The 22053-nt window shown below is 45.5% G+C and overlaps 1 protein-coding gene across 3 annotated transcripts in view; it reads left to right on the top strand.

Moving 5' to 3' along the window:
• The window catches only part of Gak (cyclin G associated kinase), a 59124-nt gene extending 39667 nt beyond the window's left edge, over positions 1-19457 (top strand). The window contains exons 19-28 of one of the 3 annotated variants that reach the window (XM_055611639.1): positions 1855-2048; positions 3139-3285; positions 4313-4792; positions 5148-5318; positions 7029-7151; positions 14407-14523; positions 16958-17170; positions 17469-17614; positions 18598-18774; positions 18926-19457. In XM_055611639.1, the coding sequence (XP_055467614.1) occupies positions 1855-2048; positions 3139-3285; positions 4313-4792; positions 5148-5318; positions 7029-7151; positions 14407-14523; positions 16958-17170; positions 17469-17614; positions 18598-18774; positions 18926-19027 (1870 nt within the window). In that variant the 3' untranslated portion in view covers positions 19028-19457. The remainder of the gene's footprint in view (positions 1-1854; positions 2049-3138; positions 3286-4312; positions 4793-5147; positions 5319-7028; positions 7152-14406; positions 14524-16957; positions 17171-17468; positions 17615-18597; positions 18775-18925) is intronic. The other 2 variants (XM_055611640.1, XM_055611641.1) reach the window with 2 other exon arrangements.
• Positions 19458-22053: the final 2596 nt, after the last annotated feature.

Genomic DNA, 22053 nt, shown 5'->3' with positions numbered 1-22053 from the left:
TCGTTGGAGACACTTGAGATCACGGAAATATGCCTTACTTGAGTGGCCTGGCTCCATAAGCCTGCAGTAAGGCAAGAGCATGGTCAAGAGAAGCATACAGACATGTGCAGCAGGACTGCTCTGAGCTGAGCTGGAGCTGTAGAAAAGAATTGGAAACACACCATCACATGAGCCTGAGTGGGTCAGTCTCTCGGGATAGACACACAGTAGACCGGAGGCATTCTGTGATTGACTGAGGGTCCCGGGGGTTTCGGTGCACTGTACCACAGTCATGACACAAGTCAGAATTTTGTTTACAAGGTACTATATGTGTGAGAATCCCCTTCACTTCCCGTTGGAGTCTAGACATACCAGCATCTAACCTCCAGGGCCTGTGAAGCCCTGTGTCTTGAAACCCAGCTCTTAGCCCTCTGCTCACACACCCTCATTGTGCCCTCACTGCCCTGCTGGCTAGGCTGGGCAGTCTCAGTCACTTGGGCAAGTCAGCAAGAAATGAGCTGTTCCCAGAACTGTCATCAACGTGTCTTAGAGGCTGAGCCTGCCAAGTGTACAGAACACTCCGTGGGCCCTCCTGCCTTATTCCTCCTTCCTCACTGATGGCAAGTTTCAGCCTTTCCTCCCTGTAGCCATCAGCTACATGTAAGCCTAGTAGCATGTAGCTCTGAGTTATGTCCCAATTGTAAGATACATATGGAGGGAGAACCCCTGTCACAGAGCCTGTGTTCTGCCCTGTGTTCTGCAATGTGCAGAGGGTTGCATCCCAGGCAAGAAATAGCAAACTAAGGGTATAAAACATTGTAGAGTAATCTGCATGCTTATTTTATAATACTAAGAAACAAAATTAGCCATTGCTTTGCCACTCTGCTCTTCCCAGCTTTCCTTACACAGTGGTATTGATAACTACAGCGTCACACACATTCAGAGAGTCCCATGGGACCAGGAGTATGTGGCCTCCCTCCGCACCCAGGAGACTCCTGAAAATGGGTCACCATTGCTGTGTGTGTTTCTTAGATTTTGTTGGCAGTGATGTTATGGTTAGGTACAAAACTTAGTACAGAGATGTTAGGTTAGAAAACCAGGATATGTTTGTGACTCTGGGTGTCTAGAATGTAGGATTTCTTGGAGCAGTATGGAGCTACTTACCACTTAGTAAAAACAGTTTGTAACATGAGTAAAGTTGATGCCTGCAAGGAGGCCTAGCCCAGCTTTCCATGCTCCTGTGGTGTTTGAAGAGCCTGTGACCACCCCTCTTCCGGCTCCTTCCCGGTCCCTATTCTCACAGCCCGGTTGACTCCCTAGGCCTTCAGCAAGTCTTGTTTCTAGCTTCTTATAGCTGAATCCAAGAAGTCTTAGACTTCTAATAATAGTTGGAATTTTTGCCGACGTGTACATATTTTTATAAAAATCTATTTAAGATTTCCGAGTACCCGACTTAAATCAATCAGGTATCTTCAGTATGTGTCTATCTGGAGGTGAGGAGTGGAATCTAGGGCCTCTGGTCAGAGCTCCAGGTCTGCTGCGTGGCGCCTGCCTTTCGGTCTTTCTGGATTTAGGAGTCATGTTATGGCAGCTGTCCTATGGTCACTCTGAGCATCTGGCCACCCATAGACTTAGGGAACACAGAAGTCTAGCTCAGTACTCTACCACGTTCACAGCCAGGGAAACTGCCCTGACACTGGGGAAGCTGAGCAATAACCCTGGGTGTACCCTCCCTGCTGTAAGTACTCCTGACCCACAGGTAGGGACGGTTATGTGCCTACTGCCTCACCAACAATCTTTTACCCTTTCTGTGGGTGCTGAAGGACATTTGAAACACCCTGGCCATACTCACTCATTTCCTCTTGGTACCTGTAGGTATGACCTGGACGCTTGTGACATTCAGGAGAAGTACCCAGATCTGTTCCAGGTGAACCTGGAGGTGGAGGTGGAGCCTAGAGACAGGCCCAGCCGAGAAACTCCACCTTGGGAGAATACCAGCCTAAGGGGGTTGAACCCCAAGATCCTCTTTTCCAGCAGGGAAGAACAGCAGGACATTCTGTCTAAGTTTGGTAAGATGTGCTCTGACTCTCCGTGCTCAAGACTCGTTTCTAATCTAGGAAAGATTTTCAGGAACAGAGTTCTGCCTAAAGTTGGGCATTACCTTTCCCCCTGGCTTAAGCACCCCAACCTACTTTGTGCTCACTAGAGGACACTCACTGTTGTATAAAGATGCAGCTATGGTGCCAGGGAAAGGAGGCACATGACGCTGTGATCCTGAGGCCCTGTGCTTATAAGCCACACAAACATGTGGCCCATGTGACATAGAACCAGCAGGGAAGCCTGTTCTCCTGCTGTGTAAAAACAACCTCTAGAACAGTGGTTCCCAACCTGTGGGTCATGACCCCTTTGGCAAACCTGTCTCCAAAAATATTTTCATTAAGATTCATAACAGTAGCAAAATTACAGTTATGAAGTGGTAACAAAAGTAATTTTATGTTTGGGGTCACCACAACATGAGGAACTGTATTAAAGGGTCGCAGCATTAGGAGGGTTGAGAACCATTGCTTTGCAGTGAGGTACTGTTGCTCTTGAGTACATGAGCCCTGGATCTACTTTCAGGGTTAACATGAAACTGTGGCTGGGAAGGATTTCCTCCAGGGTTAGGTTTGTACCATAAGCTGACTCAGATCGTATGCTCTGGACATGGCAGTTTAAATGCCACATTGAGGGTAGAACAATTTACTTAAGACCTGCAGGTTTTGTCAGCGACTCTCCACTTGGCCTAGGAGTGTCCTCTATTTATGTCAGCCTAGGTCTTATAAAAAGTGGAGTGCCTTAGCAGGTTGGGATTGATTGCCTGCTGCCTCTGTGGTCTGGATCTGTACATTTTGCTTTTTTAGTCTGCAGACAATTAGGTATTTTAAAAAGGCTGTGTGTGTGTGTGTGTGTGTGTTATGTTCTATGAGTATGCTTTGTGTTTATGGGTGTGGCACCGCATCTGAGTAGAAGGATGGTGGGAATCTACTTGCAGGCAGACCTTATTGTTCTCAAGGAACTGGTGCAGGTGTCCCTATGGCCTACCCTGCTCTGTTGCTCTGCTGTGCCTTGCCCTGTATTGTGCCTGGCACAGGTGGCCTCATGCCAGCCTTTTCCTGGCAGGGAAGCCGGAGCTACCCCGGCAGCCGGGCTCCACAGCTCAGTATGATGCTGAGGCAGGGTCTCCGGAGGCTGAGATCACAGAGTCGGACTCACCGCAGAGCAGCAGCACGGACACCAACCACTTTCTCCACACGCTGGATTGGCAGGGTAGGCATAGGGCACAGCTGATGCTTCATTCTTTCGTGGGACCCAGTGTGTCATATGGCCCTGAACTCTCTGTCACCACTAATTTCTGGCATCATTACCACACAGTTGCAACATTCTGCAAGGGCCGTGTGCTGAGTTCAGGTACTTAGGGTGAACTTCATGGGTTCAAACAAAGCTGAGGTCTCTTAGAGTGGCTGCAGACCCTACTACACAGTGGCCTGTCTAGGAAGAAATTATGTCAGTGGGGATCAAACCCAAGGCCTCATGCATGTCAGACAAATCCTCCGCACCTAAGCCACACATTTAGCTCTGTTGTTTGGCATACAAACTAAGAACAGTTTATATATTCTTTGAAGTAGACACACACACATGTGTATGCCCACAAAGCCTGGGGTACCAGTTTCATTTCCTTACTAACTTAAAGTCATTTGCTGTCCAAGTTCCTGCACACAGTTTCATTAAGAGGACCAGGGGCTCTTAAGGAGCAGAGCAGGGGCCTCAGGAGAGGGATAAATGAACTATGGTAGGGAGTTACTTTGTTTCTTACTGCCTCCAGTTTCTACTGGGCATCTTAGTCCTTTCCTCATGTCTCATAGCCTGGTTATTTCAGCTAAACACCTATGATCTTCACCTTGAACTTGCCTCCCTAGCTTATATCCCAGGATATGCCACTCCTATTTAATAATTTCCAAAAAAGTGCTAGAGTATGTCTCCTGCTAGGCTGTGGTTTACCAAGTGTTTTCCAGAGTGATGGAGAGGCTCTTTGAGGCTGGGCTGAGGGAGGGACTGGAGAAAAATCTTAGAACCTTCTTTGACTTCTTTGCTGTTGGATAGAGGCCAGCATTATGGCTCCATGGTGGTCTGTGAAGGTCAAGCCTCAAGACATGTGCTCTGAGGCCCAAGATGGTCCACTACAGTGGGTATGAGGATCCTAGTGTTGGCTGTATGCTTGCAAACTGGGCCCTGTTTGTTCTGCTACAATTACCCCAGCATGTGGGTCAGTTAACCAAAAGTTTTCTTTCCACAGAGGAAAAAGAACCAGAGACTGGTACAGATAATACCTCTCCTAAGGAGAGTCAGTCTGTCCTGATTGCAAACAGAGACGGAAGTGAAGTGTCAGATGAAGAAGAGGCTTCATTCCCCAGTGAGGAGAGGGAGCCAGGGGCTGGAGAAGATACACCAAGGCTGGCAGCTGGGACCAGACAGCAAGACTTAATGTTTGATGTGGGCATGTTGGCTCCCCCACAGGAGCCTGTACAGCCAGAAGAGGGTGTTGATCTCTTGGGGCTGCACTCTGAGGCAGACTCAGAGCCTGCTGCCCCCTTGCAGGCCTGTGGGGTCCCATCCAACAACACTGACCTGTTGAGCTGCTTTCTTGTACCATCTGATGCTGCCCAAGTGGGGCCTCCTGGTGACCTGCTTGGTGGTGAGGCTCCTCTACTGCTGGCAAGCCCAGTTCCTCTTCTGGGGGTGCAGAGCACCCTACAAGGAAAAGTCCCTGACACTGGTATGCGTTTCAGTTATGCAGAAAATTGGCTTCATAGTAATGAATAAGGTTTAACCATTCCTGTCATGTAAGAAAAGGATCACACTGACATCTGAAGGGAGGGAACTGCCTTCTGGAGAACCCATGCAATCAGTTCCTACTGGTCTCAGCTCACAAGCCAGGACCTCCCATCTCTGGCTTCATGGGACAGTCCTAAACTGTGGGATATTAGGAGGTCCATGTGTCCCTGGGTGGGCTGCTGGATGATCTGAGCTTATGTTGCTGGGGAAAGTGGAAGCCTGAGAACAGGGCAACAGAGCTCCCAAGGTGTAGGCGAAGGTATAATGCGTGTCCCTGTCCTGCCTTTGTCTCCTAGTGGACCCATTTGACCAGTTTCTGCTGTCATCCAACTCGGACACCCAGCCCTGCTCCAAGCCTGATCTCTTTGGAGACTTTCTTAACTCTGACTCTGTAGCTTCCTCAGCTCCCTTTCCATCCACCCACAGTGCCCCACCCCCATCCTGCAGCACTACTTTTCTGCACCTGGGTGAGTATGGCCATGATGATACTACAGAGAAGCCACAGGATTATGCTTAGAAGTGCCTAGGAGCACCTACTTCCTGCAGGCCTCTGCAGATAGAGGTCGAGAATGGAACAGGGGCTGTAAAGACCTTCTGTCTATTGCAACTCTGGTGCACTGGGCCTAACTTCTAGCTCTTGGTGACTTTCCCAAAGTCTAGGGCGTCTCAAGGCCCAGCAGAACACAGTGGTCTTTTTCTCATCTCCTTGAGCTGTCACTTCAAACCTGGGACAGGTTCCACTGCTGTTTACCGGCCCTGCTAGTGGACATCTCTCTGGCTCTGAGACTGTGGCCGTGACTAGCACAGCCTACTTCTGCCAGAAGCTTCTAGCAGAGAAAGAATCAGGAAGTGGGAATGATGAGTTAGATAACAGAAGATCTAGCTTTATGAAGAGGCAACAGGATGGCTAATGGCTGGTCAGCACATGTTGGAGCAACAGGCATGGCCCATTTAAGCAGAAATTGCCATGTCTTGGAGAGAAAGCTTGGTTCTTTTTCCTAGCTGAAAGCACATGGTCTAGGGTATGCTCTGGAGGACAGCTGACTGCCCCAAATGGCTTGTGGGTAGAAAATAAGACATATGGCTGTACCATGCTGGAGTGGGCACATAACCAGCAGAGGACACAAGAACTAGCCCTAGACTCCAGGGAGTTCCTGAATCTGCCTGTGAGTCCCTCACCTGTTGTAAATAAAAGAAATGAGTGTTGGGCTATATAATATTTATTATTAGCCCTAAGATTATCACAGTGGTGTTATTTAACCCATTATCGACACAGATACCCGTTAGATTTATAATTGCCTTATTTACTTTGAACCAGGCAAATAATCCTACCTACGCTGTCTGAGTCACCTCACCACCCATCTCCTGGCTCCCATCCAATGCCGTCCTCCTTAATCCTTCTGTCTTCCATCCATAATCTTATAAATATTTTTGCTTTTATTCTTCATCTGGGCCTTTTCATGCCATTATTGGAGTCCTTCCTCCCGGCCGTACGTGGTTTCTTCTCCAAGCTAACCCATTGTGGCATCCTCCTTCCTCTCCTTCTCTTCATCTGTCAGTTTCCTGTGATCCTTACGATTCTTCATCCTCACAATCCAGGAACTTTAGCCACGCCTGCCCCATTCTGCCCTGCCCAGATATAGGTCTGTATCTTATTATTTGTGATAGCAGTATAAATAATACCACCATGATAATCTTAGGGCTAATAATAAGTATTATATGGCCCAACACTAATTTCTTTTATTTACAACACTTATCCATCGTGGGCTCAGTATGGAAGGTTTAGGGAAAGGCAGAAAGACTCTGAGTGCCCTTTCAGAAAGGCAGCATATAAGCATTGTCGCCACTGCCTGTGAAGATGTTGCCTGTTGCTCTCTGTTGGTCACCTTTGTGGCTGTGTGCTACATACATCCTCAGGACCATCAGGAAAGAGGCCAGATGCTAATGGCCGAGCCCAGCCAGTTTTGACCATCAACCCTGTGAGTTCAGAGTATCAGCTACCAGGTGTCTGAGCTGTCTCAACCGCTTAGCCACGCTGGTCCCTTGGGCTATATGCTGAGGCCAGGAGATTGCCTCTTGCTTATGCCTGGGAATGGGAGAGGTTCCCAAGCATCATGTGGAGTGGGAAGGCACATACACAAAACCTAAGCCCTGCCTTTTTTTCTGGCTCCTTCCAGGAGATCTACCAGCAGAGCCCAGCAAGGTGATAGCTTCATCCAGCCACCCAGATCTTCTAGGAGGATGGGATACCTGGGCTGACACTGCTGTGCCTGAGCCAGCCTCTATTCCAGTACCAGAAGGTATGACCACCAGCCTCACTGTTAGCCAGTATCTCAAGATTGTACCAACTGTGACCATGAAGTTTCCCCATGCCCTTTTGAAAAGAGGACGAGACAGGGCTTGCTTACAGGTTCCTTTGTGTTCTAGTCAGCTTTAATGGATGGTGACTACAGATTTCTCTGTTGTTTGCTCGATGGGAGCACAGAAACTCTGTAAGTGCTTCAGCAGTATCTGCTCCTCCTATTCCTCATGCTGTTCCTTTTTCATGAAGGCAAATACGTATTGGAACACAATTCCTTGCCTGTGTGTAAACAGTTGCCCTATTTGTTTGCCCACATTGTACCTTCATGTTTTTCTGTATTTTCTGTGTCCTCTGAAGGACCCTTAGAAAGGCTGTGTACCATGGCTACTGGAACATGCCCTGTTGATGATATGGATTACAAGGAGTAGTTCATATTTGTGAACATCCATCTGACCCTTTTGTGTACCTATAGTTTTCTCTTACTGACACAACAATATTCTGGTCCAAACAGTCCTGTTTGCAGAGTCTTTGACATACATCCCCTCTCTGAGATACAAATGTATCACAATGCATTTGTAGAAGTAAGAGGACAGTTAGGACTCAGGTCTCTCCTGTCATGTGAATTTCAGGCATCAAATGCCAGTCATTAGGATTGGCAACAAGTGTCTTTACTTGCTGAGCCACTTGCTAGCCATTGATTATAGGTACTTTCAGTTTGCATTTCTTCATTACAAGTGAGGTTGTAATGTATTATTTTATATGCTTTTGGTTGCAGATTTTTTGTTTTTGTTTTATGCGGGTTATTTCATGTTCTTTATTAAACTCTTTTCACATTTGGAATTTCTTTTTCTTTTTAAATTTTTAGAAAATAAATTAATTATTCTTTACATTCTGACTGAAGTTTTCTCTTCCCTCCTCTCCTCCATTTCTCTTCAAAAAAGGGCAGGTCTCCCATGAATATTATAACCAGCCATGGCATATCAAGTTACAGTAAGACTAGGTACCTCCTCTTCCATTAAGGCTGAATGAGGTAACCCCTTAGGAGAAAAGCGTCCCAAAAGCAGGCAGCAGAGTCAGAGACAGCCTCTGCTTCAACTGTTTGAGCCGCATAAGAAGACCAAGTTAGAAAACTGTAACGTTATGTGCAGAAGGCCTACGTCAGTCTAATGTGGGCTCACTGGTTGGTGGTCCGATCTCTGTGAGGCCCTGTGAGCCCAGGGTAGTTGGTTCTGTGGGTCTTCTGAGAGTGTCCTTGACCCCTCTGGCTCCCACAGTTCTCTCTTCCCTTCTTCCCATAAGATTCCCCCAAGTGCCACCTCATGTTTGGCTTTGGGTCCCACCTCTGCTGCTAGGGGAAGCCTCTCTGATGACAGCTGGAGTAGGCACTAGTCTATGAGTATAGCAAAATACATTAGAAATGTGTTTGTTTTTTGTTTTTTTTTTTTTTTTTTTCTTTTTTATGCCAGTCATGTTTGGTTCTATCCTAGGTCTCCGGACTATTCAGCCTCTGGGTCCTGGCCCTCCAGGCAGTGATAGGGGTGGGCTCCCTCTCATGGTATGGGTCTCAAACTGGACCAGTCATTGGTTGGATATTCCCACAATTTCTGTACCACCTTTACTCCAGCATGTCTTTCAGGCAGGACAAATTGTAGGTCAAAGGTTTTGTGTCTTGGTTGGTGTCCCAATCCCTCCACTGGAAGGGAGGGGCTTATTCAGGTTCTGCATCCCCATTGTTAGGAGTCTGAACTAGGGTCATCATCATAGATTCCTGAGAATTACCATTGCACTAGGTTTTTAGCTTGTCCCAGGAATGCCCCCTGAGTCCAGTTGTCTCTCCCATTCTTCATTCTTCTACCCCTGATCCTTCCTGTTCCCATCCACACCCCCATCCCGACACCACCACTACCACCACCACCCCTGCCCCCACCACACTCCATCCCAGTTCACCCAGGATGTCTATTCTGTTTCCCCTTCACAGTGAGATTCATGCAGTGAGATTCATGCATCTACCCCCAACCCCCTTGAGTCCTCCTTGTTACTTAGTTTCTCTGGGTCTGTGGATTATAGCATGGGTATCCTTTACTCTGTGGCTAATAGCCACTTACAAGTGAGAACATACCATGAGTGTCTTTCTGTGTCTGTCACCTCACTCAGAATGATCTTTTCTAGTTGCATCCATTTGCCTGCAAATTTCATGATGTCATTGTTTTTAACAGCTGAGAAATACTCTATTGTGTAAATATACCACATTTTTTTTTTATCCATTCTTCAGTTGTGAGACAACTAGGTTGTTTCCAGTTCCTTGCCATTACAAGTAAAGTTGCTATGAACATAGTTGAGCAAGTGTTTTTGTGGTATGGTAGAGCATCCTTTGGGTATCTGCCCTAGAATGTTATAGCTGGGTCTTGAGGTAGATTGATTCCCAGTTTTCTGAGAAACTGCCATATTGGTTTCCAAAGTGGCTGTACAAGTTTACACTCCTACCAGCAATGGAGGAGTGTTCCCTTTGCTCCACATCCTCACTAGCTTGAGCTGTCACTTGTGTTTGTCATCTTAGCCATTCTGACAGGTATAAGATGGAATCTCAGAGTCATTTTGATTTGCATTTCCCTGATGGCTAAGGCTGTTGAACATTTCTTTAAGTGCCTCTTGGCCATTAGAGAGTCCTCTGTTAAGGATTCTCTGTTTCAATTAGTACTCCATTTTTTAATTGTGTTACTGGTTTGTTGATGTCTAGTTTCTTGAGTTCTTTATATATTTTGGATATTAGCCCTCTGTCAGATGTGGGATTGGTGAAGAACTTTTCCCATTCTGTAGGCTGCCATTTTGTCCTATGACAGTATCCTTTGCCTTACAGAGCTTCTGGGCTTCTCTAGGATGAAGCCTACTTGAGCATAGTGGATGATCTTTTTGATATGTTCTTGGATTCAGTTTGTGAGTATTTTATTGTGTGTTTTTGCATCAGTGTTCATGTGGGAAATTGGTCTACAGTTCTCTTTGTTGAGTCTTTGTGTGGTTTAGGTATCAGGGTAATGATGGCCTCATAAAATGAATTTGGCAATGTTTCTTATGTGTCTATTTTGTGAAATAATTTGAGTATTGCTATCTGTTCTTCTTTGAGAGTCTGATAGAATTCTGTTCTAAAACCATCTGATCCTGGGCTTTTCTTGCTTGGGAGACTTTTAATGACTGCTTCTATTTCCTTAGGGGTTATAGGTCTATTTAAATTGTTTATCCAGTCTTGATTTAACTTTAGTAAGTGGCATCTCTTGATGAAATTATCTATTTCTTTTAAATTTTCCAATTTTGTGAAGTATAGGTTTTTGAAGTATGAACTCATGATTCTTTGGATTTTCTTGTGTATCTGTCATGTCCCCCTTTTTTGTTGATTTGGATATTCTTTCTTTGTCCTTTAGTTAGTTTGGATAAGGGCTTGTCTGTTTGTTGACTTTATTAAAGAACCAACTCTTTGTCTAATTGATTCTTTCTATTTCCTTTGTTTCTATTTTATTGATTTCACTCAGAGTTTGGTTATTTCCCACTCAGTCTACTCTTTGGTATGTTTGCTCCTTTTTGTTCTAGAGCTTTCAGGTATGCTATTAAGTTTTAGTATAGATCTCTCATTTCTTTATGAAGGCACTTAGTCTATGAACTTTCCTCTTAGCACGACTTTCATTGTGTCCCGTAAGTTTGGGTTTGTTGTGCCTTCATTTAATCTCTTTATTTCTTCCTTGATCCAGTGGTCATTCAGTAGAGGGTTGTTCAGTTTTCATGAGGTAGTAGGCTTTCTGTTCTTGTATCTGTTGTCACTTGCTTTATGACTGAGTATATGATCAGTTTTGGAGAATACCCCATGAGGTGCTGAGAAAAGGTATGTTCTTTTGTGGTTGGGTAAAATGTTCTTTAGATATGTTAGGTCCACTTAATTCATACCTGCAGTTAGTTTCATTATTTCTCTGTTTAGTTTCTGTCTGGATGACTGTCCATTGGTGAGAGTGGGGTGTTGAAGTCTCCCACTATTAATATGTGGGGTTCACTGTGTGATTTAAGGTTTAGTAATGTTTCTTTTACAAATGTGGGTACCCTTGCATTTGGGGCATAGATGTTCAGAATTGAGAAGTCATCTGGGTGGATTTTTGCTTTGATGTATGAAGCGTCCTTCTCTATCTCTTGATTAATTTTGGTTTGAAGTCTGTTTTGTTAGGTATTAAAATGGCTACACCAGCTTCTTTCTTAGGTCCACTTGCTTGGAAAATCTTTTTTCAACCCTTTATTCTGAGATAATGTTTATCTTTGATGTTGAGGTATGTTTCTTGTATGCTGTAGAAGGATCAATCCTGTTTTCACATCCCTTCTGTTAGTCTGTCTTTTTATTGGGGGATGAGTCCATTGATATTGAAAGATATCAGTGACCAATGATTGTTAATTCCAGGTGGTGGTGGTGGTGGGATTTGTTTGTTTGTTTGTTTTGTTTTGTTTTGGTGTGTGTGTGTGTGTGTGTGTGTTTCTTTGTTTTTGCTGGTCTAAGATTATTTGCTGGGTTTTCATGTGTGTAATTAACCTCCTTGGGTTGGAGTTTTCTTTCTAGTACCTTCTATAGGGCTGGATTTGTAGATAAATATTGTGTAAATTTAACTTTGTCATGGAATATCTGCGATAATTGAAAGTTTTGCTAGGTATAGTAAGCTGGGCTGGCATCTGTAGTCTCTGCAAGACATATGTCCAGGCGCTTCTGGCTTTTAGAGTCTCTGTTGAAAAGTCAGATGTAATCTGATAGGTCTGCCTATATGTTACTCAGAGTTTCTCTGTGTAGCCTTGGCTGTCCTGGACTTGCATTGTAGACCAGGCTGGCCTCGTACTCGCAGAGATCCACCTGCCTCTGCCTCCTGAGTGCTGGGATTAAAGGCATGCACCACCATGCCCAGCTGATTTGGGGGGGGGGGGGTGGAGGCTTTGAGCTAGGAATCCTGTCCTTCTTTTATTCCTATTATTTTTAGGCTTGCTCTTTTCTTAGTTTACTGGATCTTCTGGATGTTTTATATCAGGAACTTTTTAGATTTAACATTTTCTTTGACCAATGTATAAAGTTCTTCTATCGTATCTTCAACACCTAAGCTAGGTCCCAGGGACTGTGATGCATAGTGATTGCATCAGGTTTGGCAGTAAGTGCCGTTACCGTGTTGCCTTCTGGCCAGCTTTTTAAACTATTATTATTATTAATTTGCATATTTGTGTATGCGTATGGATTTATATCCTCTGTGGTACCCGGGCATGCCATGGCACACATTTGGCAGTCAGAGAACAACTTTTTGGAGATTTTTTCCACCTTTTTGAGGCAGGACCTCTCATTTCTGTTGCAACAGCTGGCTTGCAATCTTCTGTGTAACTCTCCTGCCTCTACACTACATGTCATCAAGTACCAGGATTACAGATGAACACATTCATATTTAGATGTTTCACATGTATTCCAGGGATCAGCCTCAGCTCTGATACATAGCAAGCACTTTCACCTGCTGATCCATCTCACCGGCTTAATAGTTTTGTTTTGTTTGTTTTATAATTTTTTAATTTTTATTTATTATTATCATTTATTATAAGTTATTCAATTTATATCCTGGCAATGGCCCCCTCCCTCGTCTTCTTCTAAACCCACCCTCCCTCCCTCTCCTTCCCCTATGCCTCTCCCCTAGTCCACTGATAGGGGAGGTCCTCTTCCCCTTCTATTTGACCCTAGCCTATCAGGTCTCATCAGGACTGGCTGCATTGTCTTCCTCTGTGGCCTGATAAGGCTGCATCTCCCCAGGGGGAGGTGATCAGAGAACCTGTCAGTGAGTTCATGCTAAAGAAAACCATTGCTCCCCTTATTAGGGAACCCACTTGCAGACTGAGTCTATTGGCTTACATCTGAGCCTGGGTTTTATGTCCTCTCTATGCATTGTCCTTGGTTGGGGTATCAGTCTCTGCAGGGGCTTCAGGGCTCAGGTTTGTTGTTTTTTTGTTTTGTTTTTGTTTTTTTGCCTGTTAGTCTCCTTTTGGAAGTTCTGTCCCTCCAGGTCTTTCTATCTCCCCCTTGTTTCATAAGACTCCCTGCACTCTGCCCACTGTTTAGCTATGAGTCTCAGCCTCTGCTTTGATAACTCAATCAGTAGACTTTCAGAGGCCGTCTGTGGTAGGCTCCTGTCCTATTCCCTGTCTTCTCCTGCTTCCAATGTCTATCGCATTTGTCCTTCTGAATGAGAATTGGGCATCTTCTCTAGGGTTTACCTTGTTGTTTAGCTTCTTTAGAAGTATAGATTTTAGTATGTTTATTCTATATGATATGGCTAGTATCCACTTATGAGTGAGTATATACCATGTGTCTTTCTGCTTCTGGGTTACCTCACTTAGGATGATCTTTTTTAGTTCCCACCATTTGCTTGCAAATTTCCTTGTTTTTAATACCTAAGTAGTATTCCATTGTGTAAATCTACCAGTTTCTGTACCCATTCCTCCGTTGAGGGACATCTAGTTTGTTTCCAGCTTCTAGCTGTTACAAATAGAGCTGCTATGAACATGGTTGAGCAAATATCCTTGGTTTATAGTTGAGTATATTTTGGATATATGCCTAGGAGTGGTATCTCTGATTAGTTCTGGCTGTCCTGGAACTCACTATGTAGACCAAGCTTACCTCAAACTTAACAGAAACATGCCTGCTTTTTATATATGGATATGTCAGTTTGTTTTGTTTTGTTTTGTTTTTTTTTTAAGATTATTTTATTTGTGTCTGCAAATGTTATTACATGGGTGCTGGAATCTGAACTTGGATCCTTTTGATTTAGCACCAAACACTCTTAACCACTAAGCCATCTCTCCATCTCCATAGCCATCATTTTTTAATGACTGCATAATATTTTGAGTAGTTGTACAATAATTATTTTAAGATTTTATGCCTAGAATAGTCTCAAATTTACATTACTGTATCATGAAGGACAGTTGTATTTTAGAGAGATTATAGCAAGTGGTATTACGAAGTAAGAACAATGAAGACATTTTCTGGTTCTTGGTACCAAGTGTTCACTGATTTCCCAGAGGAGCAATGTGGATGCGAGAGCTAGCCACTCTGCCAGATTTTCTATGTGTCCCTCCCATTGTCCTTAAAGATATTACCAAGCCTTGAGTGGAACCTTTGGTACTTAAAGGGAGGACCAGGAACTTTGAAAAACTATATTTTATTCTGTGCTGTACAAGTCTAATAGCCTTTCTCCTTTTTCCAGGTCCCCTCTTCTCTTCTGCCAGTCACCCAGCCCCTCCGGGTCCCCATCCAAGCCAAACCAAGTCTCAGCGCCTAGACCCATTTGCTGATCTTAGTGATCTCAGCTCTAGCCTCCAAGGTAATATTTATATAATATAACTGAAGTCTTAAAGAAACCAAAACTTAAAATTGCATGAAAATTACATATGGTAGAAGAAAAAAATAAAATTGTTCCTGTTTGCAGGTTGCACAATTGCCTATCAGATCAGAGAAAACATACAAGGCTTAGAACTGTAAAGTCACATACCTAAGAGCAACAAACAGCAGTCTGTTGCAATTAGTTTTACTAGGAACAGCTCAAGGAGACCAAAACTAAAAACAGTACTGTGTATAGTTGATTTTTGCAAAAACACTTTCAGACCAGTCAGGGATAGAGGCTTATGCCTGTAACCCCAGCACTCAGAAAGCTGGGGTAGGAGAATCAGGAGTTCAGACTTTGGCTATGTGAGACCCTTCTCAAAATAGTAACAAAAGAACCTTTAACTATGAACATAGGGAAACATGTAGTGCCAATATAGTAGAACCACAGCACAGACATGGCAGTTGGAATTGTCAGAGAGACACTAAGTGTTTTTAGGTCACAGGACTGCCCCTTTGCTTTGTGTTGATGGATCTGTAGGTCTAATGTTTTTTTTTTTTACCAAAATCTAACAAAGATTTTTGTATAATAGCCAAGTTCAGTGTCACATTTATTTGGGAAAGCAGACAGACTAGAATGATTGGGGCTTCTTGTAATTGAGTTATATAGAGGCTCTACCCTGCCTTTGAGGTATACTCTCTGGCCACAGAAACCAAGACTATGGTGTGTTAGCAAATGCCAAGCACTGATAATACATGGATTAGAAGAGAGGGCCCAGCTGTGCACCCAGAAGAGGGAGACAAAACTGGAACCCCTGGATTTGCACAGGCAAGAAATAGAGTTTTAGTTACACACTGAGCCTCAGTCTCAGGTGGAATGTAAGGCAGAGCAGCTCTACTAGCAGAAGAAAGCACAGATCTGAGACCTTCAACTGTGGAAAGACCAAGCAAAATGTGGGAAGAAAACATTTTCAAAAACAGTTTTAACAAGAACTCTATTCTAGAATATATAACTGTAGAGAGAAAACAAAAGATAATGATAAGGGTGAAGGTTCCATCAGCAGTAATTCTGGTGTGCCAATAAGTGCAAGAGACAATGCTGAATCATCAGCTGCTGGAAGATTTGGGCAGCAGCCATACCAAGGATCTTAGAAACTGGGTTTCTTTGTTTGGTTGGTTCGGTTTGGTTTTCTTATGTTTTTGTTTTTCGAGGCAGGGTTCCTCTGTATAACCCTCGCTGTCCTGGAACTCACTCTGTAGACCAGGCTGGCCTCGAAATCACAGAGGTCCACCTGCCTCACAAGTGCTGGGATGAAGGTTGTGCACCACCGCCCAGCTTGGGTTTCCCATACATACACAACTTACAGGAATGTGAAATGATCCAGCCACTCATGGTCTGTTTCCTACAGAAGTAAACATGCAGACACCATAGGACCCCAGAGTTTATCCCAGAGAAATGAGCTTATATGTCTACAAAAATCCATAAGTAAGTACTCAAGCAAATGTGCAGAGAAGAGCTGTTTGTAATAGCCAATGGAATAAACTCGAAATAAATGTAGTTCTGTGGATGAAGGTTAAGCAAACAGCAGTCCCTTTCATACTGTGAAATATTCCTTGGCAATAAAAAGAATCAGCTGATCATATCACATTTACAGTCAGAATACATAGAGATGAATGCATGCATGCTAATACTTAGCTTACTTTCTCCTTTCCATTCAGTCCAGGACCCCCTGCCCAAGGAATGATCTCACCCACAATTAAGATGTATCTTCCCACAGCAATTAATACCATTAAGATAATCCCTCACGCCAGGCATGGTGGTATACGCCTTTAATCCCAGCACTTGGGAGGCAGAGACAGGTGGATCTTTGAGTTCGAGCCAGCCTGGTCTACAGAGAGAGTTCTAAGAGAGCCAGGAATACACAGAGAAACCCTGTTTTGGTGGGGGTGGGGGGGTGGAGATAATCTCCCACAGGCATACCCAGAAGTCATCTCCTGGGTAATTGAGATATTAACAAGGGAACAGCACCAACCATCACAGGGAACTTCATGACTGGGGACATTGTGTGAAGGTGCTTTAGACTTCTTAACATGAGTCTTGTAACTTCTATGATTTCAGTCATTTAACAGAAAGTTAAAGAATCAGCTACACATTTAAGGAGCTTTGTGAGGCAGAATCCACACAAGACAGCCCCCTGGACCATTCAGCAGATGGGGATACCAGGCCTCTGTAGATGTTCATGTAGGGTACCCTGTCATCTAACCGCAACACTGGTGTATCCCTGGCTACTCAGGACCCTGGTACTTACTAATTAGGTACAACAGATCAATTAAGTAACAGTGGTTTGTCCCAGCAACACAGTATTCTCAGTCCCAGAAGAAGCAACTCATCATTTGGCTAAGTGGCTTACAAATGTCTTGTGGTGTCTTCCCAGGCCTGCCTGCTGGACTTCCTGCAGGGGCCTTTGTTGGCACATCAGCCCCCACTTCCAAAAGTAGCAGCTCCTGGCAGACAAGCCGTCCCACAGCCCCTGGAACCTCATGGACCCCCCAGGCCAAGCCAGTCCCCAGAGCCTCCGAACAACTAAGGTCTCACTTTAGTGTGATTGGGGCTCGAGAAGAAAGGGGCGTCCGTGTGCCCAGCTTTGGTAAGTTAAGTCTGCCGTCTGCATGCCTCTTATTCGTCCCCTCAGAGCCAGCCAAGACAGCTGTATTTATGTTGCTCACTGACACTGCGCCAAGAAAGCAGATTTGGATTTGTATGCTGCTGTCTTCAGGCATCTCTGTAGGCCTGGCCCCTCTCCTCCAATTCTCAATGGCCTTTAACAGATGGCACTGAGGCCATGTTTTTCTTCTTTTCTATCCAGGTATCAGAACCGTTAATACCCAGGGAGCAAAGCAAAAGCAGGCAGAGTGTCTATAAAAAGTATCTATTTTTTTTCCCAGCCCAAAAGCCAAAAGTCTCAGAGAACGATTTTGAAGATCTGCTGCCTAATCAAGGCTTCTCCAAGTCTGACAAGAAGGGGCCAAAGACCATGGCAGAGATGCGGAAACAGGAACTTGCCAGAGACACAGACCCATTCAAATTAAAGGTAGGTACCCCCAGGGCACAGGCCACACTATGAAGGCCAATGTCTCCAGCCAGAGACCTGGACCTGGCACCTGGAGGCCCTGGGTAGGGCAGAATTGAGCCCCCATGTAGCCAGACTTCTAGACAACATGATACTGAGTGTTTGCATCTCATAGTGCTGCTCATGGGCACTGGACATCCGTGAAGCATGCAGGCACCATACAGGGCTTCTGGTACTCTGGACATGCTTGACCTTGGCCTTGAACTGGTAAGAGGGCATAGCTCAGACTTGTGCCCATCAAAACCAAAGTTTCATCTGACTGGTGAGAACAGTAGTTTGTTTAGGTTTTTATACTGACGTGGGGCCCTCACCGTGGAGTAAGAAGGAGTCAGCATAGCACAATGAACAGAATGTTCCACTGTAGATCTGTAGGTTTATGTGGTAGTCAGTTCTTTAGGGCACAGTGTAGCCATTCTCTTACCTAAAAGGTTGCCAGAGTCCCAGTTGTCCTCTTTGAACCCTGTGCCTGGATCAGGAGGCTAACTTGAGAGATTAGGGGTTTGTACCCGGCTAAGAGGGGTTTCAGCTCCGACCATAGTACCTTCTGTCCACAAACTGCTGTAGGTCGGCCCACCTGCTCTGTGCGGTCTGAGGTGAGCCCTGTGCTGGAACTGAGAGGGCTTGGTTGGGGACCTTCTGGCGCTAGGAGTAGATGGGGAAGGGAGTAGGACCATGGCTGTCCTGTTCTCCTAGAGGGATAAGCAAAGAGGTACCAAACCATGTTCTTAAGGGCCTCCACAGAATCTTGCTCCGGGCCTGTGGATGGTCTTTTCCTTGAGGACCAGAACCATTGAAATGATGCACTCACCCTCTCCAGTATCTGACCATCTCTCAGTACTTCCTTTGCTGCTTACCTTGATTTCCCCAGCCCACCCTCTTCACAGTAAGGAGGGAGGTCTAAAAATAGCTCCTTCCTGAGGTTCTGTGCACACTGTTGTCTGCAGCTTTTGGACTGGATTGAAGGCAAGGAGAGGAACATTCGTGCACTGCTGTCCACCCTGCACACAGTGTTGTGGGATGGGGAGAGCCGGTGGACACCTGTGAGTATGGCTGACCTGGTGACTCCCGAGCAGGTGAAGAAGCAGTACCGCCGTGCAGTGCTGGTAGTGCATCCTGATAAGGTGAGGGTGGTAGGCCAGGGCCAGGGTGGTAGGCCTTGGGCTTGTGGCTGGGTTGTCTCTGCCTGTCATCCTCGAGGGGCCTTCTGTCTGCTGGCTGTATCACACAATAGGAGCTGAGTAGTCAGGCTGGCTCTTACCCCATTTCCCACAGGCCACAGGGCAGTCATATGAACAGTATGCCAAGATGATCTTCATGGAACTGAATGATGCATGGTCTGAGTTTGAAAACCAGGGCTCACGGCCCCTCTTCTGAGGCCTGTGAATGCTTATGGCTGCAGGAGCTGCTCATGAAGCCTGAATGCTGCTGGCTTGACTGAGGCACAAATGGGACCATAGCAGGTGTGGTAGGTGACATGGCTCTAGGGGCCTGGACCATGTACTCCCAGCCATCCCTGCGTTCATCATGGACAAACACCATTCCATGGCTGGGAGAGAAAGCATTCCTCAGATCTGATATTTGTTGTTTTGTTTTTCTTTTTCTTGTCCCAGAGGAAAAGTGTTGATTTCTATTCCTTCCACAGCTGTCACAGTTTGTGATTTACTTGGTGTCTGGTGGCTGTCACCTCTTGGATGGCACATGTCTCTAGCACTGCTCTCATGTCACTTCTTCAAATATGGGGTGCACCTACACCCTGCTCCAATCAGTTTGCCAATCATCTGTACATAATTAAACTATTTTCTGATGGCTGGTGCAGTCTCTGGCTTGTAAAGCTCTTCTTACCTGGTACCTGGTAATCTGTTCTTCAGTTTTTTAACCATGATGGATTGTAGGATCTTAAGATGACCTAGAAATGGCAGCAAAGACCACTGTGGCCAGCGTCGATACCATCTTCACTGAGCACTTTGCTAAAGGAAAATACTGGAAACAGATCAGAAAGGAGCCTGTTCCACAGCATTGGGTCTCTTTCAGAGCCTGGAATCTTACTCCACCTTCAGAAATGCTTCATCTTAGCTCATAACGAGAGTTCTTAGAGGGGTGTCAGGACACTTCCACCTACCAGGGGCTGCAGAGTTGGGTCATGTTACTCTCAGACACTTGTTCTACTGGCTGGATCTCATTTAGCCTCAAAGGACTCTAGTGAAATTTCAAGCCAGTGGCCCAGACCTAAAAATCACTGACAGAAGAAATACTGGGGTGAGTGTGAACACAAAGTCATGCTTTCATCACTGTGTAGGCAAGAGACAGCCATGGAGCAGGTGGCTTGACGTTGCCCATTGAGCTGACCATCCATGGTCAGAGAACAGTTTGGGGTAAGGAACACTGCTTCAGAACAATCCAGCAGGTGGGCAGACAGCCATGGCTGCAGTACTACTTATTGGAGACTCAATAAAAAAGGCAACAAGACCTGTAGACCCCAGCATTTGGGTCTGAAACATAAAAATATGTATTGATTATGACAACACTGACAAAACCGGGATGTCCTGGGTTTATCTTAAGTTAATGTCAAAATCAGACACATTCCTGGGGCAAGGGTCTGGTTGTAAAGTGCCCTGATGGTCTGCTCTGTTGGTAATTCTCTGGGGAGCTGTGCCGGGAAAGCCAACCAGGTTCACATGGGGGTCATGGCACACCTCCCCATGCCCGCCGTCATGTGAAAGTGGACCCATACAGATACAGAGCTCAGATTCCATTCTGCCTTCAAGACTAAGGTTCCTCTGCCCTTGGATCTAAGGAGGGTTACAACAAGAACTCTGAGTTATTATTCAGAGAATTCAAAGCATAATTTCTTCACATGTCTCCATCATAGGTAGATAGACTTCACCATAGAGCTTTTGGGCTGCAGTCCATAAATGGTGACTTGATTTCAGCCAGACATGACTAATTCCTCTTTCTCGATGAATTAGGTCTGTAAGTAGCATTTGTCTGCAGGGGCCCAAGGAATCTTAGTGGCAGACCACCTGCCACTTCCCTGTGTGACCTCTCTCCAGCATGTAAGTCACCAAATCCATATGATGCCGAATGAAACCCAGACAGATGCAAGTCCTGTAGGGCCTGGCAGCCTTTGATTGTAGTAGATGTGCGTGTAAGAACTTACCTGTGGGTCCCAACGGCACTTCGTTAGGCACAGTTGTTTTCAGTACCTTTGGCCTGAAGCTTCAGACCCATTAGCTGCTAAACTTGCTGATGGTTCTTGACTTGCGGAGATGAGGGTTTGCATTTGGCTGAGCTAACCAAGCAAGAGCAGACAGGAGATGTTAAGGTAGCCTCAGGGTAGTGTGGGCAGTAGGGTCTAATCCACATCAGGATGGAGGCCTGAGAAGGGGACATTTTCTACCAGTCTAATGACTGGGAACTTTGGATGGTTTGGCCCAGGAGGCCAGCAGATCATACCCTCACTGAACAGGAACTGGAGAGCAGACTTCATGAATAAACATGTGTGGTAAAGTACATATATGTTATGGGAGTTGTGCTTTGTTGCCATGAGCTGTTCCATTTCAGGTCTATCCTATCAGTTCATTCAGTTTGTGGGTCTGCTGCAGAGGAAGATGTGATTCTTTTAGCTAGAGTCACTGCTGGCAGGACCATGGGAGCAATATTCTAGACTTGTTGGGAATCCTAGGCACCACCACCAGAGAGGATGCCAAGTGGACCCAGCTCCAGACTTGGGAAGCTAGAAGTTTGCCACTGCTGCCCAGAACACTGTGATGGCCTTGGTTCCATTTCCACATCAACTGGTGATCAAAGCCCCAATTTGGCAGACCTGAGCCTCCCTCCTTGCCACTCACCCTAGCCCAATGCAGGCCCAGAGTTTGTGTTGGGGGGAGGGGATACTACCCACCCTGCTCCACAGGTGATGCTTGACACTAACCACCACCCCTCTAATCTGGCCCTGAAAGCGGCAAGCCCCATTCTGTCACTCCACTGTTTAATGACTCCCATTTGCTGGGTTGCGGCTATTTTTAGTGTCTAGCTCTTTTAAAAAATAATGAGTAGCCTGAATAGGTGCAGAGATTATTCACATCAAAACTGCTCAGGATTCCCAACGAAGGCCTAATAGAGATCAAGCAGGCAGCATGGAGCTCCTTTATCGTGTTGGGGGAATGTCCAGACATGGGCCCAAGTATTCAGTCCTATCCCAGCCAGGTGGGCTCAGTCGGAGGGTCCAGTGGGTAGGAAACCGCTTCCACTGATGGGGAAAATAGACTCTGGGGTTCTTGGAATCATGAAGAGGTCAGATTACTGTTGGGAACCTTGCTGGTGCCCCCTTTGACACGGTGTGCCAGGCCTGTGTCCATCGGCCTTCCTCCTCCATTTCCCCTGGTGTCTCTAGCTCCTAC

Source organism: Psammomys obesus, unplaced genomic scaffold (assembly GCF_907164565.1).
Source record: "Psammomys obesus unplaced genomic scaffold, mPsaObe1.curated_primary_1811, whole genome shotgun sequence".
In the NCBI taxonomy this organism is placed as follows: domain Eukaryota; kingdom Metazoa; phylum Chordata; class Mammalia; order Rodentia; family Muridae; genus Psammomys; species Psammomys obesus.
This window is presented reverse-complemented; position numbering and strand designations above follow the sequence as displayed.